Source organism: Primulina huaijiensis, chromosome 14 (genome assembly GCF_012295235.1).
Source record: "Primulina huaijiensis isolate GDHJ02 chromosome 14, ASM1229523v2, whole genome shotgun sequence".
Lineage (NCBI taxonomy): Eukaryota > Viridiplantae > Streptophyta > Magnoliopsida > Lamiales > Gesneriaceae > Primulina > Primulina huaijiensis.
The window spans coordinates 14,143,786-14,161,584 of NC_133319.1; the positions used below are offsets into that span (position 1 = coordinate 14,143,786).

A 17,799-nucleotide genomic window follows, 5' to 3' on the forward strand; every position below is an offset into this window, starting at 1 on the left:
AAAAAGCCGATCAAAGTCTAAAGGAAAATTAAAGTGTTTCCACTGTCACAAAGAGGGTCACTTTAAGCGTGATTGCCCTGACAGGAAAAGAGGGGGAAATGAGAGACACAAAGGCTATAACACTGAATCTGATGATGCAGCAATGATATCAGAAGGATATGAAACTTCAGACGTCCTAACTGTCTCAATAAATCAAGAGGAAGACAAGTGGATACTTGACTCTGGCTGCACCTTCCACATGACTCCAAACAGAGGTTGGTTCGAGACTTATAATAGTTGTGATGGTGGAAAGGTGATAATGGGAAATGATGCTCAATGTTCAGTAATAGGTGTTGGAACAATCAAAATAAAGATGACAGACAACACAGTCAAAACAATTACTGAGGTGAGACATGTTCCCGGGCTCAAGAGAAATTTGATCTCACTTGGAAGCTTAGACAGTAAAGGATGCACATTTAGAGCAGTGGGTGGAGTCCTAAAAGTTTTCTCAGGATCCTTACTTCTAATGAAGGGTATTAAAACACATGGCCTATATGAGCTACAAGGAAAAACTTATGTGCCTAATGTTAACACAGCCATAAAGGAAAAAGCTGACATGACCAAGCTATGGCATTTACGTTTAGGACACATAAGTCAAAGGGGCTTAGATGAGCTGAATAAACAAGGTGTATTTGGTGAGGATCTAGTTGGGAAATTAGAGTTCTGTGAAAATTGCATATTTGGGAAACAAACCAGAGTGAAATTCGCAAGTGGATCTCATACAACAAAAGGGACTGTTGATTATATCCACAGTGACGTTTGGGGGCCAAGCACTACAAAAACTCTAGGTGGAGCCAGATATTTCATTACTTTCATAGACGATTTCTCAAGGAAAGTTTGGATATATACACTAAAGCACAAGAACGAAGCCTTCAAGACATTTAAACAATGGAAGACCTTAATTGAAAATCAAACGGGCAAGAGGATCAAAAGGCTACGTACTGATAATGGTCTTGAGTATGTTGATGGGGAATTCAATGAGTTTTGCAAAGAACATGGCATAGCTAGACACAAAACTGTAAGGAAGACTCCACAACAGAATGGGATTGCAGAAAGAATGAATAGGACCATTCTTGAGAAGGTGCGATGTATGTTAACATTTGCAAACCTTGGTAAACAATTTTGGGGAGAGGCTGTGAATTCAGCAGTGTATTTGATAAATAGATGCCCATCAACAGCCTTGAACTTTAAAGCCCCAGAAGAAATATGGACAGGAAGGGCAGTTAGTTACAATAACTTGAGGATCTTTGGCTGCCCAGTATATGTTCATGTAAGTGAAGGCAAATTGGAACCAAGATCCAAGAAGTGTAAATTTCTTGGATATTCAGAAGGTGTAAAGGGTTACAGATACTGGATGACTGATGATAAAGGGTCAAAGGTAATTTCCAGCAGAGATGTGATTTTTCATGAGGAAGAAATGCTTGAACAAAGATCAAAAATCACAACTGAAATCACCCTCCAGGAACCTGAGAATACAAGTGATAAAACCACTCTTGAGGTGGAGTTAGAAGGTGAAACTTATCCAGATGTTTCTCAGACACAAGCTAATAATGAAAATGAAGAACTTAGAGGATACCAATTAGCTCGGGACAGAATAAGAAGGGACATAAGACCTCCTGACAGACTTGGATATGCTGAACTCACAGCATATGCACTTGCAGCAGCAGATGAAGTAGTTGGTGATGAACCAAGGAATTACAGAGCTGCCATGATCAGTAAAGAGAAATCTGAGTGGAAGAAAGCCATGGATGATGAGATTAATTTGCTTATAAAAAATCAGACATGGCAGCTAGTTGATGCACCAGAAAAACAGAAGATAATAGTCTGTAAATGGGTGTACAAGCTCAAAGAAGGGATTCCTGGTGTTGAAAAACCAAGGTACAAGGCTAGGCTTGTAGCAAAGGGATTTGCACAAAAGGAAGGAATAGACTTCAACGAGATTTTTTCACCTGTTGTGAAACATACCTCGATTAGGATACTTTTATCCTTGGTGGCCTACTATGACCTTGAACTTGAGCAAATGGATGTTAGAACCGCGTTCCTTCATGGTGATCTTGAAGAAACAATATACATGGCTCAACCGGAAGGGTATGTTAAAGCTGGAAGTGATCAAAAGGTTTGTCTACTAAAGAAGTCGCTTTATGGATTGAAACAAGCACCGAGACAATGGTATCTAAAGTTTGATCAATACATGTCAAGTCTGGAATTTATAAGAAGCTCTTATGATAGCTGCGTGTACTTCAAGAAGCCATTGAATTGTCATCCCATTTACTTGTTGTTGTACGTAGATGACATGTTAGTTGCAAGCAAGAGCAAAACCGAAATTGATAACTTGAAGAAGTTGTTGAGGTTGGAGTTTGAAATGAAAGACTTGGGAAAGGCTTCAAAAATCTTGGGCATTCAAATTGTGAGAAACAGGGATAAGAGACAACTAATTCTATCCCAAGAAGCTTATGTCAGAAAGATTTTAAGCAGGTTCTCTATGGAAGAATCAAAATCAGTGATTATACCGTTAGGAGCTCATTTCAAACTTAGCTCAAATCAGTCACCGCAAAGTGAAGAAGAGAAAGAACATATGGCAAAAATTCCTTACTCCAGTGCAACAGGCAGCTTGATGTATGCAATGGTCTGTACAAGACCAGATATTGTTTATGCAACAAGTATGATAAGCAGGTTCATGTCAAATCCAGGCCTTGAACATTGGAGAGCAGTCAAGTGCGTATTAAGATACTTGAAAGGATCGCACAATTATGTACTTGAGTACAGTGATACATGGAAACTTGATGATGACATCACTGGCTATGTAGATTCTGATTTTGCTGGAGACAAAGACAAGAGAAGGTCACAGACTGGTTATCTGTTTACTCTCTATGGCAACTTGGTCAGTTGGAAAGCTACCTTACAACCAATTGTAGCTTTATCAACTACTGAAGCAGAGTATGTAGCAGCAACAGAAGCATTTAAAGAAGCTCTGTGGATTAAGAGACTTGTCGAAGAACTAGAAGGGATGAAAATGAAAGCATCAGTGTGGTGCGACAGTCAAGGAGCTGTTCAACTTGTGAAGAACCCCGTTCATCACGAGAGAACCAAACACATTGATGTTAGACTACATTTCATCAGAGATATAGTGGCCCAAGGGACAGTTACGGTAATGAAGATTCCCACAGAAGACAATCCGGCAGATATGCTTACTAAAGTAGTGCCAAGTCATAAATTCTTGCATTGCCTGAAACTGATCAAAGTTATCAAGACACCTTAGCTGGAGGTGGAGGAGAAAGACGGCCAGGAAGTTAACATGATGAATCAGGTGGAGAATTGTTGGATAATGACTCAACATGTCAACTTGACTTGGTAAATTTAATCCAGCACATGGTTATCTTCTAGAAGGATGGTGGGTTATGGTAGTTAGGATATTTTTCTATTGTAAAGTCTTGCAAAACACATGTATATATAAGTGTGTGCAAGACACGTGAAAGAGATAAGCTCTCTCTCATTTTTACACCCCTGTACGAAGCAATAGATTTAGAGAGGAAAAGCTTCTGTGAGGAAGAACAGATTGCTCTTACAAAACTCTCATTATTGTGTACCGTGTGATTCTTGATTCTAGTGAAATTTCTTGGCCGTGCTCCAAAGTGGATGTAGGATTCAATTTGAATCTGAACCACTATAAATCCTTGTGCACTTGTTCTGTTTCTTGAATATTCATTCTTGCATGCATTCGATCTTGTGTTTTCAGTGAATTTGTGGTTATTCTCGGTTTTTCAATCTACTCGTTTGCTGCGCATCACAACGGTACTATATCTTTCCTTCCGAAGATACGATCGGGCATCTAAGTTCAAATCTTCCAAACCGTTTGGCGCCCAGCAAATTTGAGTTTTTGATGTCTGTATGATTCATATGCTGATCATCGGACTTTCCGAAGTGTGATCCTAAATGTTCATGGTATAACTTGTAAATTTTCAGATTTTTGCTAAATCTATTGCCATGAATCAGACATTCTGAACGCCTTTCGGAACTTCTGAATTGTTGCTTCTGAGAATTTGTAAAATAACCTTAGTCAACTATTTATTTAAGAAAATAACATCTTCAAGTATATTTAAATATAACGGTCATTTTCTTAAATAAATAGTTGACCAAAGTTAAAAAAATATCCCAAACACCTTCCGCTTCTTCCGAACTTCACATTGAACTGTCTAGGTTGAACTGGTTCGGTCCTTCCGGAACAGTCTTCACAAATTGAGAACCGATTGAGTCATTCATTCACAATATGTTTTCTGCAGCTTACTCACTTATACCATTAGTAACATTAACTTCACCACTTGATATTTTTATGCGTTTAAGGCGCAAAAATCTCCTTTTTTTATGATCACAAAATCGGTTGAATTATGAAATATAAATTTCAAGTAATTGTCAAACATAAAAAAATTCATTTATTTGACGTAAAACTCCCCCTTAATTATGCAATACATGATACTGAAAATTTTGAATTCATTTAACCATATAAATTCTCCCCTTTCGTGATAGTCAAAAGCTAATAGAGATAAAATGTAAAACCTCAAAAATATTGAGGTATTTAGTCGAAAATTAATTGATTGATTTAAATAATAATAATAATAATAACAATAATAATAATAAATAAATAAATAAAACTATTTAATCTAGCTAAAAGTTTTGACATATATAAATAATTTTTCCTACCCTTTAATCTACTTGTTGCCTAAAAGAGTAGACTGAGATAAATAAAAATGTTTTTAAATAATAATAATTTAATGAAATGAATTTTATTATCGTACAAATGAAATTTAAATAAATTTATATTGAATACTACAAATGCATAAAATATGCTTCTAAAATAATATGACTTAAATAAAAATAATGAATAAAAAAAAAGAAATTTAAGAAAACTTTATATGAAATAATACCATTTCAATAAAAATGTATAGAAATACAAACAAAATACATATTTAGGTTAATTTTGATAATAAATTTAATAAATACAAGATGGCAAAATAAATGTTGAATATAGAATTTAAATTTAAATTTAGATATTTGTCAAAAACAAGCTTAACATGTGTCAAGAATTGATAACTTTTGTATGTGTCAAGAAAAGAGCTTGAACTTGTTGGGAGAAAATGACTCAACCTCTCCAATTCCTTGCCTATATACAGGTCTCACATGAATCGTTTCATCACAGAAACTCCACTGAAATTAGATGGTTTTTATATAGAAAATAGTGAGTTAGAAAAAGAAAAAGAAAAAAAAAAGAAAAAAAAAAAAGAGCAAAACCAGTGGAAAAAAATAGCAAACCATCACCAAAATTCCGAAAAATTTATACAACTCCTCTTCTAACCAAAAAAACAATTTCTATATGTGGTTTAACAAAATCATCAACCAATTTTACGCAAAAAATGAAGATTTACGAAGAACAGTTTTCGCAAAATTATAGAAATTTGTATTTTTAATATTGCTACTTTCAACCACTATTCCTCCTTATTCTTGAACTATTTGCACTTTAGTTTTAAATAAAAAAAATTCAAATTTTTTCTATTTCACACGTATATCGATCGACCATCCCCATAGTCTCCAGAATTACTGGTGTTGGTCATCCGAAATGTATTTAACAAACATTCTAGTTTTTCAAAATCTACTATTAATCAGTTCTGAATTTCGAAAAGTGTTAAACATAATATTTTTATATCTACCACGAATACATCCTCCTGAAAATATTCAGATGCACGTGGCCACCAGAGCAACTATATCACACGTCGATGCACGCCGGCACAAGAATCTCACGCGCCGTCTCGAATTGATGATTTTCGAAAAGTGTTAAACATAAAAGTTTTCTTAATTTTCTTTTTTTTACAAATATTCTCCATACAATGAAATACATGCATCGTATGAGTCACAATGCGCTAGTATAAGATAATATCGGACCTAATAGAGACAAATTAGTATTTTGGTATGTTTTTTAAGATCCTCAAAATACCCCTTATTCTTTTTTTAGCATGAAAAATCAAATTAATGTAAATTCCTTGAAAAAAATATTAAAATCAAAACACACCTTTTTTTTTTTTAGCATCAAAAAATCAATCTAAGTAAAAAAATAAAATTAAAATAACTTATTTGACTTCAAAAAAAATTAAATTGATTTTTATTTTTAAATTTTTTTAACAATAATATATATATACATAAAGAAACTCGACTATATAAGTAAGTGCATGCTGAAATTATAATTAAATTAAAATATAAAAATGTTTGAAATTTTGTTATCGAGTCTTGACTTCAAAGACATCAAGCGGGCTTACTTGTCTTGTAACATCAACAGCATCATTTTTCATGGCCAATAACGTGTTGAATATCTATAATTTCATTAAATCAAATACATCTGAGATAAATGGTTTCTGCCAAAGTGACTCAAAGGCCAATGATTGAATATACAAAAACTTGTATGATACGATCTCACGGGTCGTATTTTATGAGACAGATCTCTTATTTGAGTCAACCATGAAAAAATATTACTTTTTATGCTAAGAATATTACTTTTGATTGTGAATATCGGTAAGATTGACACGTATCACAGNTTACTTTTTATGCTAAGAATATTACTTTTGATTGTGAATATCGATAAGATTGACACGTATCACATATAAAAATTCGCGAGACCATCTCACAAAAGACATATCCTGATTGAATATACATATATATGTGATAATGAATGATTGTTACGTTGAATGAATGATTGTTATACACTCAAAAAACGTTGTATCAAAGATAAGAGAGTTTCTCATCAATCAATCGGTTGATGGTGAACCACTCGATCAATCAAGTTGGCCGGGTATGGACTCGGTGAAAGTCGAGTTAGACAACCATTTATTCAGCTAAAATTTTAAAAAAAATGATTGTAATTTGTTCTTTTTTTTTTTTTACAATCATTTTTTTTAGATCGCTCCTCTCCAGCCATTCCCAAATAATTTTAGAAACGTAAACAATATCATTAGCATTCATGTTTTGCTGGCAACAAATCATTGAGCAAATACAGAAACTTGACCTCCCTTAGTCGCTCATTCTGGACAGATTCTCCATTTTGAGTTATGAAGCGAATTCTTTCTTCCCTTTCAGATTGATAGCTGATAGCTCCTGTTCTACAAATTCCCCAGCACATATTGGAGGATACTTGCTGGATAGGGGTGAGTTCCCAAAGTGGCCTAGAGGTATTAAAACTGAATCTGATGCTATGTGCGCAAAAAGCTAGACACAATGCAACAATATGACCAGATTTTAGTTAGTAATACTTACGTAACAAAACTGTAAGAAACAGGCACTTGTCCTAGTTGTACATACCGTTGAGGATACCCTCCATAGGCTTCGGTTTTGGTTTGAAGCAAGTTTCACTGCATCAAGTGTTCTGTCGGTGACAACGACCTCATGCATTCCAGCTATGCACTCTCCACCGGTCAACCACTCTAACTGCATAAGCAGGAAAGGTTAAGGTTTTGGATTGGAAGAAGGATGACAAGTCTTAAAACGGCGAAGAATTAGGGAGGAAAATCATCTAAAGATAATAAAGCGGGGGGAGGGGGGATCATTTACCCGAGTCACCTTAGAAGCAAAATGAGTAGTTACTCTTTTTTTTCCAGTTTTTACAAGTAAAGAATACCAACATACCCCCCCCCCACCCCCCCCAACAACTAGCTGACAAATATTATTTAATCAAGATACTTAGCTTTGTGGAATGCCAAAAAATAAGGATGACGATATTAAACAGGCNTATATGTTTAATTTGAAAACATATGATTACAAATTTTTTTAATTATCAATTAAATACATATCAATATATTTTAACTTGTGATAAGGTTGGGGCGGGTCTCGGGTTTGACCAAACCTGCCCCAACCTGGACCCGTTACCATCCCTAGAATAACTCATACCTGCTTTCCTGTTTGAATGAGCAGGCATCCCACGGGAACTTTGACTTCCATCTTTTGCCCACTTCTCAACCAAATATTCAGACCTGGGAATCTACTCCTGCCGTGAATGGTAAGAAAATTGAGATCATAATGATATCCCGCAAACACCGTGCCAATTTGACCATGTCCTCTTAGGTTACTTCCTGTTGGAGCAAGTAGGTGCGGTCCCTGGAATTAGAATTGATTATTCTTGCATAAGAGTACGTCAAGGGAAGAAGCGTGCATTCAAAAAAGAAAATAAAGAGAAAAAAGAGTAAAATTCTCATACAACACCTCAAACCATCAATAGGCAGGAGTATTATTTGTGTCAGACTGGAAAAACACAAAGAAAGAGATCCGTGGATTTCAGGCTCCTAGTGAGAAGATGGGAGTGAAAATCATAGATGAGAGAAATTAACTCAGTACAAAGTTTTTTGGTCAGACAAGTAGACGGGACATTTTACAGTCATTCGGTTATTTTTTGCCAAAAATACTATTCAGTTCTTGTATTTCACCATTTCTGAAGTTGGAACGTGCAACATACTAACAAAAGAATTTAATGGACGAACTATAAATTAGCCAGACATTTATGCTCAACACCCTGGATCATTTAAATATTTAGGCAGATATTTATGGTCTCTACCTTGCAAGAACCACAAGTGCTCATAAATATGATAACAATATGAAAGATAAACTACAACAAGACTCAAAAGGAAGTTACGAGAACCATTATCGTAATTTCTACCACAATTTAATCTCAGAAGTTTATCAACTGAGATGCACTAAATTTACGGGTATTTCACTTATGTAAGGTAAAGATCTTTATAAAATGACATTTGAGGTGATGTGCACAATACAACACTAGAACATAAATCTTTGAGTTGGCATCATATGCAAAGTCCATGCAAGAGACAAGCACAAAATTTTCTACCAGGAAGGTTATGCATGAGAATTAGACAGACCTACAATATCCACCTTACAATACCAAAAAAATAAAATGGCATTCCAGCCCTGTATCAGCACCCTTTCCCATGAAGGATGGAGGTGCATAAATCATAATCATCATTTGGTCACGAAAATATTTTGATCGTGAATGACTTGATGAAAGAAAGAGAAATACAGTCTATGAAGAACAGCAACCTGCTTCATTAAAGAAGTGAAAGCATCCTTTCGCAGTCCAAAGCCGACTGCAGCCATTTCAGCAACGACCTGAGAACAGAATTACAAATATGCAAGATACACAACTATCCATTTCAAAGAGAAACAAGAAAAATTGTAAGGCTGATGTCTCACCTCTATCGCAGATATCATTTTGTTTCCCCATGAATCCATAGTATCCTTCCATGTAGGAAATCCATCAGGTATTACAGGTTCGGAGTTAAGTTCCTAGAGATAAAGACATGTCAGAATTTAAAATCCCAACAATCTCAAAGTGAGAAAACCTATCTAAGGTGACCTTAAAACGAGTAACCGAAGGCCGTGGACCAACTCTCCACATGTAACGCCACTTGGGGTCTGGTCCAGTGGGAGCGGATGGTTGAAACTCTTCAGGCATTGTTTTAAGTTTCTCTTGCATTTCTTCATCAACTAGACTACGAGGCACTTCAACGCCTTCTGGTGTCACTCCTACCTGCGAAAACATAATGTCAAAAAAACAATTCAGGTTTGTAATGGTGCCCTGCCAGGAAACTTGACTGGGTGTTCTTGAAGCAAATATGTTTTGGAGAAATTTATGAAATGCACAAAAGAAAAATATGCCAATGTTAGTACGGTGGAGATGTATAAAATGTAATAAATTAAACAAATGAGCTTCTATGTTTTCACGTATCCTACACATCTAATAAGGTCCAAACATGTAGAAAATATAGACCACATCAAGCTTAACCTATGTTAATTTAGTGTTGTGGTTATCCCGCTTCTTTGGTGCCGAACTAAACATTGCAGATATTAGTGCCCAGATTGCTGAATTCATCACCCAGTCACCAGATGAAGAGTCTATGCATAAGAATGCTCTAAACTAAATATACAAAACTCACAGAAGCAGTCATACCCAGCCTCACATAAGTGAGCAGCATATTCATCACTAAAAAACAAGCGAAGCTGAGATATTTAAATATTCATAGTTGTGTTGATTTAATCTGACTCCATGATTATATCATTCAAAGATCAAGTCAGCTGTCCTTTTTTTTTTTGCTACTTTCCATGGCCTATCTACTCCTGCTTCAATTGACAGTTCAAAGCCATACGTGTTAACTTGAATTTTATATTTGGTTATTGTTATTGGCAGAAAGTTGCAGGTGGCCAGCCTAAGAGGAAGGTTCAGCATCATCTCCTAACAGTGTGAATGCAGTCACATAAAGTAGTGGCAATGTTATTAGGTGGCATGAAGTTTTAGGTTGTAGCTAACAGTATAATCTATTCTACACTCCTCTCACACAAAAAGACAGGAATAAATAAATACAAAAGTGCGAGATCTGGACAAAAACAAATAAATAAATAAATATAAAAGTGCGAGATATAAATCCCACTCGAAATTTCAACAGAAATAATCTCCAATCAAAACTCCCATTTTCTATCATACGAAATCCAACCTAAATTGAAAATAAACAGACCTGATAATGAAGGTGTGACCGCTCTTGCCGGCGCTTGAACTCATCAGGCATTTCGAAGTACATCTCCATCATATCAAGAAACCGATCGTTGTCTTCAGCAGTACAGCGGGGATCTTGGACTAGTAAAGCTCCCGTATCTCTCAGCGTTCGGCTCACCTCGGAGCACATATTCTTCAGGCTCAAATCCAGCTCATTTTTGTCAGCGCAATTGAGGTTTTCCGAAAATTCCAAGTACGGCGCTAAATCGATTACCGGAATCTCCATTGATGTAGAAGTGTTGGAATGGGGCTCAGCTCTTGATCTGCACAGCGGTGCTCGATGTATGGCGGGAGAGTTGCTTTTTTCCCCTTTTGTACATACATACAAACCAAACCCACACGCGTTTTAATTGAGTTTTTTATTATTATATTATTATATTCTACACTTTCAATGTGTTTGAAAACAAAGATTTGGCAAAAAATTTATGTGAGATAATTTAACCATCATATTTTGTGAGCCAGATATCTTATTTGGGTCATATATAAAAAATATTGTTTTTTATGCTAAGAGTATTACTTTTTATTTTAAATATCGGTTGAGTTGACCCGTCTCACAAATAAGATTTGTGAGACCGTCTCACAAGATAACTACTCCAAAGATTTTGTGGGGATTTGTGGAGATTTAGATTTGTAAATCTTGGTTTTAGTCATTTGATTAGTTGGATTTTAAAAATGTAATTAGATTTTAAGAGATTTTACTCGATTTCATTGTGTATAAATAAATCTTTACAAAATTGTTCAGATCTAATGAGATTTGGATTTGAATAAACCTAAAAAATATCCATAACAAAAATTTTAATTTTTATCCTTTTATATCTTTTATGTGTCATAGTTGGATTAAATGACAAATTGTTGTTAAATATTTAATTTTAAAATAATTTATTTCGTAAAATTTAAATTTGAATATTTAAATGTTATATTTGATTATTTTATTTTAATAATTCATTTTGTGTTATTAACAACACACAGCTTATGTTGATTGTGAGTTTTTTTTATAGGTTTTATTTATTTATTGATATCAGTATTTGTATATTAAATTATTCTCATCAAACTATAAAATAAAAACAAAAACGGTTAATTAGCATTAAATCCTTACCACCGTTTTTAACTTTGTTCACAGTCCCTGAAAAAGTCCATTTCTTTGTATCAACTACCTAATGGTCTCCAAAATGCCATTTTGTCCTCATAAATTTTGAAAGAATAAATGCAGAACTTTGAAAAGCAGAGTGAAAAAAGTAAGGGTGTCAATTCGGATGAGTTGGGTCAGGTTGAACAATAGTACTATTTAAAAATTGTTCACCTCGAACCCGAGTCAACCCTAAAACTCTCAACCCGAACCTGAACCCGAATCAACCCCATTTTGATTTTTTAAAAGAAAATTAAATAAANTTAATTATATTTTTTTGAAAAAAAAAATTAAAATTTTCGGGTCAACTCGGGTCAACCCAACCCAACCCGATCATTTTTTTCGAGTCAACTATCTGGTCCAACCCGATCTAACCCAAACCCGAAAATCTCAGACCCAAGCAGTGAAGACAATTTGAAGGCGCGAAGTTTTTGCTAAAGCTTTACGATTTATTTCGTTGAAATTGCACCATTATGAGTTAATTTGTGTTTTATCTTTTTCAATTGAATGATTAAATGAGATTTGTTGGAGTGATTTTATGGAAGTCCCTACATCTTGTTAATTTTACTGATTTTGTGGACAATATTTAGGGTTTAGTTTTTTTAGTGGGTTTGTGTAGAGTTATTATCTAGAAAATCATTATAGTTCTTGATTATAACGATTTTATCTCTAATTTTCATTTTTGTTATTTAATTGTAAAGTTGTTAAATTGTTAAAGAGTATTAAAATATATTAGATCCATGACCATATTGTGTTTTGATAAATTGATAATGTTGTATTTTACATCTAGCTTAGCAAGATTAAAATTGTGAAATTATTGAAAATGTTTTGGTTATATACTTTTTTCTTGTTGATTACTACTTCATAGAGTTGAAATCATTTTTAGCAGCAATGCACATGATATCATTTATTGATAACAAGGTCGAACAAGACCAGTTGTCGAATACCCTAGATGCATGGATTGATTTCATCTTTAAGGACAAACTTTCAAAGATTTTGATCGTAGAAAATGTGTGAAAATTTATGTTGTTGCTACAAGACGTTCATTTATATAGAAAGAATGATACTGAAAAGGTTATTGCCATTTGTATTGAAAGGAGTTGTGGATCGATAATTTATGCTACTAATGTAGGAGTATCATTTTTTCCCACTCAAAATGCAACAGAAGTTTAAATTTTTTGACAATCGAAAGGATTTTGGGAGTCGTATGATTCAATTAAATTTCATACGTAGGATGTTTATGAATTTTGCCTTTGCCTTCTAAACGATGACTCCAACTATCTCATGTTTAGGTGGTAATAGCTCTTCTTGTAACTCACTACGAATAATCTATTGGATCGTTCTCCTTTTTCAATCATCTAATAAGTTCCACGATCAGAAACGATGTTGCTCATCAAGATTGCACTAGAAAACTTGACGAAGTTTGCGTCGATATAGGATCACCAGAATTGGAAAAGTCTGGTAGGATTGCGGCGGCGATGGTGGCTGGCAACGACGATGATGTTGGCTGGCAATGGCGGCAGTGCATCAATGAAAGGAGGCACGGCTGTGGGTCTTCAAAAGAGGGGAGAGACAATGTTGAGTGGAGTGAGAAGAGGGAAAATGAAGACTAGATCTCTTTAAATTTTTTGTGTGTTATCAAATATTGATAATGTATATTTATTATTTATCAATTAATTAATCAACATGATATCATGACTCTTTATTTATCATGTATTTTTCCCATGTCAAAATCTCTATGTGTATCTTTTCATCTTTTGAATAAAATACTATATGTTATGATAATTAATTAATTATCAACTCATGTATTATAGAATATCTAGAATATTACTTGACAGTTTTGACTTAGCAATCAAATACTACTAATTATTATTTTATTAGTAAATTCTATATTCACTTGTTAATTAATTATGGGTTCATCATATTCTTGATCGATGATCAGCCATTGTCGATGTGACAAAGGTGCATATCTTGTTATCATGGTGAAAAGTGAAAATTTCAAAGATAAAAATTCTCGACTAATTCATTTTTGGCAGCTGCCAATTTCGGAATTTTATTCGCTAAATTAGACAGTTTCACTCTCCTCACTTAATTATCAGTCATGCTAACTTGTAACTTACAAATATGGAAACTACTTATAAAATCCTTTATAAGCAATACTTTTGATCTCCATCAAATTACAATCGTCAAATTCAACTTCTTGAATTTGACTATCTCAACGAGAACACATAATACAATATATGTGTGACCCTCAATAGTTCAGAATATAACTAGTCGTGGGTTCACAACTTATGTGATTCGAAACAACATTTTTTCATATATGAGCTTACCCTTGTTTGTCATATTTTGTGCATCAACCATTTGATCACAAGAATGTAAGAACCCAAGTCTGATGGCACCCATCGGATCATGGTAAGAACGCCTAATAACATCATCTCATAATCCCTTAGGTATCACTAATAGCACCTGCAAGAACCAATAGATTATGGTTAGCGTACAATACGGTCTTTTCATTCATATTTCCTGATTGACTATGCAACCATTGATATATCGTGGGTTACCAATGAATTCGATAACAATGTGATGTATCTTTGAATAATCAGAGTGGCATCATATGCATAATTAAAAAAACACATTTACATAATGCACATATCTGATTCTGGTCAGAGATTCCTTGTACTATTAACTCATCAGATCACATAAGATATTCGCACCCATAGATGAGCAGTGAATCCCTGAATACAATGCATCGGCTCTTACATATGTCGGGACTGCACCCAATCTCACGACCTGATGACCTTCCTGGAGTCGGTAAATGATTCAAAATGCAGCGCTACTATGTAAAAGCTCTATGTTGTCTCAGGCCAAAGGACTAAAGGTGTGCAACCATAATAGCAGACTACTCCACTCGATAAATGAAAACCACTTGAAAAGTTCGAGAGATGGTTGTTCCGTGATTCATCTCATGATCACCATTTGTATTAATAGACATTTTCATGCACTTACCAATGAAACGTTGCGTTTATATAATAGATACTAGTCTCGAGCTCGAGTGATCTTTATCCTTATTTTAGTCAGTTGGATCGACTATGAATGTATTTAGAATATACAGTACACACATGATGAATTTCATGATGAATGCAAAATTGACCTCATAGTACTAAAGTGTATTCAAGGTCTTTACCTATGTAACTTCCATGGCATACATATAAAATAAATGTCATAATTGGATAAAATCATAAAATATTATTAAAACAAATATTATTTTATATTAGAGTTAATAAAATCCAAGACATAAGTTGGCTTGCTGAGTAGTTACTCTGACATCAAAATATAATGCAGACAATATATTTGGGGATCCGAAAATGCAACTTGTAGCATACATGTGGTGAGAACAATTTGCGTAGTAGAGAACATCCGAGAGCCGATGCAACTTGGATCGCTAATGTGGTGAAAGACAAATTGAGAGGAGAGTCATTATCCGCATCCATACAAAATAAATAATTTTGAAAATATCATCATTGGTATCCTTCGATAAAACAATTAGGAAAAAAAACTTTATACTTATTCTTTATATGAGTCTCATCCAAAAAATCAACCACCTATAACTAATAACAAAACCAACTGCATTTGCATGTAAACAAATTAATAACTGCTTAAATTTATTAGTTACAAGATCAATCTCACATTCAACAACATTGCAAGAATTTTTTTTTCCTATATCCATCAATTTTGTGATAGCTCATGTGTTAGTAAGATTATTCGAGAATTAATTTGTTTAAGTTCAGATTTTGATTAAATTTGGTGCTTGAATACACTTTAAAATTGCGAAAAAATCATAATAATTCAAAAATTAATTCTAAAAATTCTGAAATTTTCATAGTAGGTATATTTTATAAAATTCTATAACTTTTGTTTAGAAAATTTTTTCTAATTCTAAAATCATTCTACCCAGATCATAAAATTTCAGGCTGGTTGACTAGGCGTATTTCCGGCCCAAAAAAAGAGACTTGCGCTACTGCTTCTGGCCATTGATTGAACCTTGAGCATACTTGGCATCATGTTCGACATTTTCCTTTATATACTCAAGTTAAAAAACAGTGTGCATGAGTGAAATCCTGAAGCCTCAGAATTGAAGATACCATTCCAAAACTTTGTGGATCTTGATTTTGTTTTTCTTTCAAAGATTCATAGAAATTCATAGACTAATCCAAAAGCTTTGAGACAAGGTGATTCAATAAACCCATTATTATTTATGTTGTGCATTGAGATACTATCCCGATCACTCAAACGCATGTATAGATCCCCTAATTTCAGCTTCCACCCAAAATGTGGTAATCTTCGCATAACGCACCTAGCATATGCTGATGACTTGCTCCTGTTTTCTCATGGGGATGCTCGAAGTGTCTCGATTATTATGCAATGTTTAAATGAATTTGCAGACACGTCTGGCTTAAGAATAAATGCGATGAAATCTAACATCTATTTGGCTAGTATGGATGAAACTATAAAACAGGAAATAATCGAAATAACATGATTCAATCCTGGAGCATTGCCATTCCATTATTTAGGAGTACCTCTTGCGGCGAGACAACTAAGGGCAGCAGACTATAGCTTACTGGTTGATGCAATCGACAAAAAGGTAAGCTCTTGGCCTCGACAATCACTTTCTTATGCCGGAAAAATTGAGTTAATCAGAGCGGTGATTCAAGGATTGGAATGTTTTTGGTTATCTATATTGCCTATACCGAATTGTGTAATTGATTCCATCCATTCGATCTGTCGGAAATTTGTATGGCTGACTAAACATCCCCCCCATTGCTTGGGACATGCTATGCAAACCTTTGGTTGATGGAGGAATTGGATTGAAGAATTTGAAAGCATGGAACCGTGCACTTCTAGCGAAGACCCTATAGAAAATACACTAGAGAAAAGATAGTCTTTGGATCAAATGGGTGAATCATATTTATAGTTGCTTCGGAGGGGTATGGAACTGGGGTTGGCACAAAGAGGATTCACCACTCATTAAACAACTCTTTCTCATTCGAGATGATTTGGTCCAGCGTCACGGCTCAGTGGATGCAGTAGTAGCGAGGCTTAACAGTTGGTTTAGTACCACTGGGGGATTAGCCAAAGCGTATGAATTTTTTGTGCATTCACGGGGCAATTGGCCATGGAAACCTCTATTGTCTAGATCTTGCATACTTCCCAAACATAGATTTGTTCTGTGACTAATGGTTCACCGTAAACTTCTTACACGTGATCGAATGGGGTATGTTACTGACAAAAGATATGCACTATGCCAGGATGTGGAAGAAACAGTTGTGCACCTATTTTTTCAATGTCATATATCGAAGCACATATGGAATGGAGTACGACAATGGCTGGGAATGAAGAAGATCATGGGAACACCGGCAACCTTACTTTGAGCATTTCGTAACCAATATAGAGGGAATTCTATGATAGCAAGAATGAGACTTACTGCCCTTGCAGCTACTGTTTATCACATATGGCCTCTACGCAACAAGGTAATATTCGACAATGGACGGCCGGTTGTGGATGGCATCATTAGAAGAATTCAAATTCACATTTTCCGTTGCATTCCTGATGCTGCTGAGATAATTTCTGATTCATTATAAACTCTGCTGTACGATTGTTTATGATTTGGCGTGTCATTATCTCCTGGTAATGCCCAGTGTATCTGTAACTAAAACTTTTTACATATTTTAATGAATTTTTCATTAAAAAAAAGATTGAAATTTATTCTCAAGCATACAAAGGAATTACTAAGAGTATACCATTTCAAGTGCATAGTCAGCCAGGAACAATGAGTACTAAGAGGATACCATTTCAAGTAATATCATATGTGTCAAAGTGTAGTTATTGTCATATGGCAGGCCACAACTGGCTCGACTGCAACGAATCTATAAACTACTTGTTATCATTTCATTGAGTTGGTGATAGAATTTTTTGTTTAATAATAAATATATGAAATTTTATCTCTCTCAACGTTATTGGATTATTATTTTATGCATGCATA

The 17,799-nt window shown here is 34.6% G+C and overlaps 1 protein-coding gene across 1 annotated transcript; it reads right to left on the reverse strand.

Moving 5' to 3' along the window:
* Positions 1-6,773: 6,773 nt before the first annotated feature.
* LOC140956766 (uncharacterized) lies at positions 6,774-10,957 on the reverse strand. Its single transcript, XM_073413628.1, has 7 exons — positions 10,596-10,957; positions 9,440-9,613; positions 9,277-9,369; positions 9,124-9,192; positions 7,966-8,172; positions 7,381-7,506; positions 6,774-7,287 (listed from the first exon to the last, which is right to left on the reverse strand). The coding sequence occupies exons 1-7, from the start codon at positions 10,857-10,859 to the stop codon at positions 7,129-7,131; spliced, it is 1,092 nt and encodes a 363-aa protein (XP_073269729.1). The 5' UTR covers positions 10,860-10,957; the 3' UTR covers positions 6,774-7,128.
* Between the last annotated feature and the right edge of the window lie 6,842 nt (positions 10,958-17,799).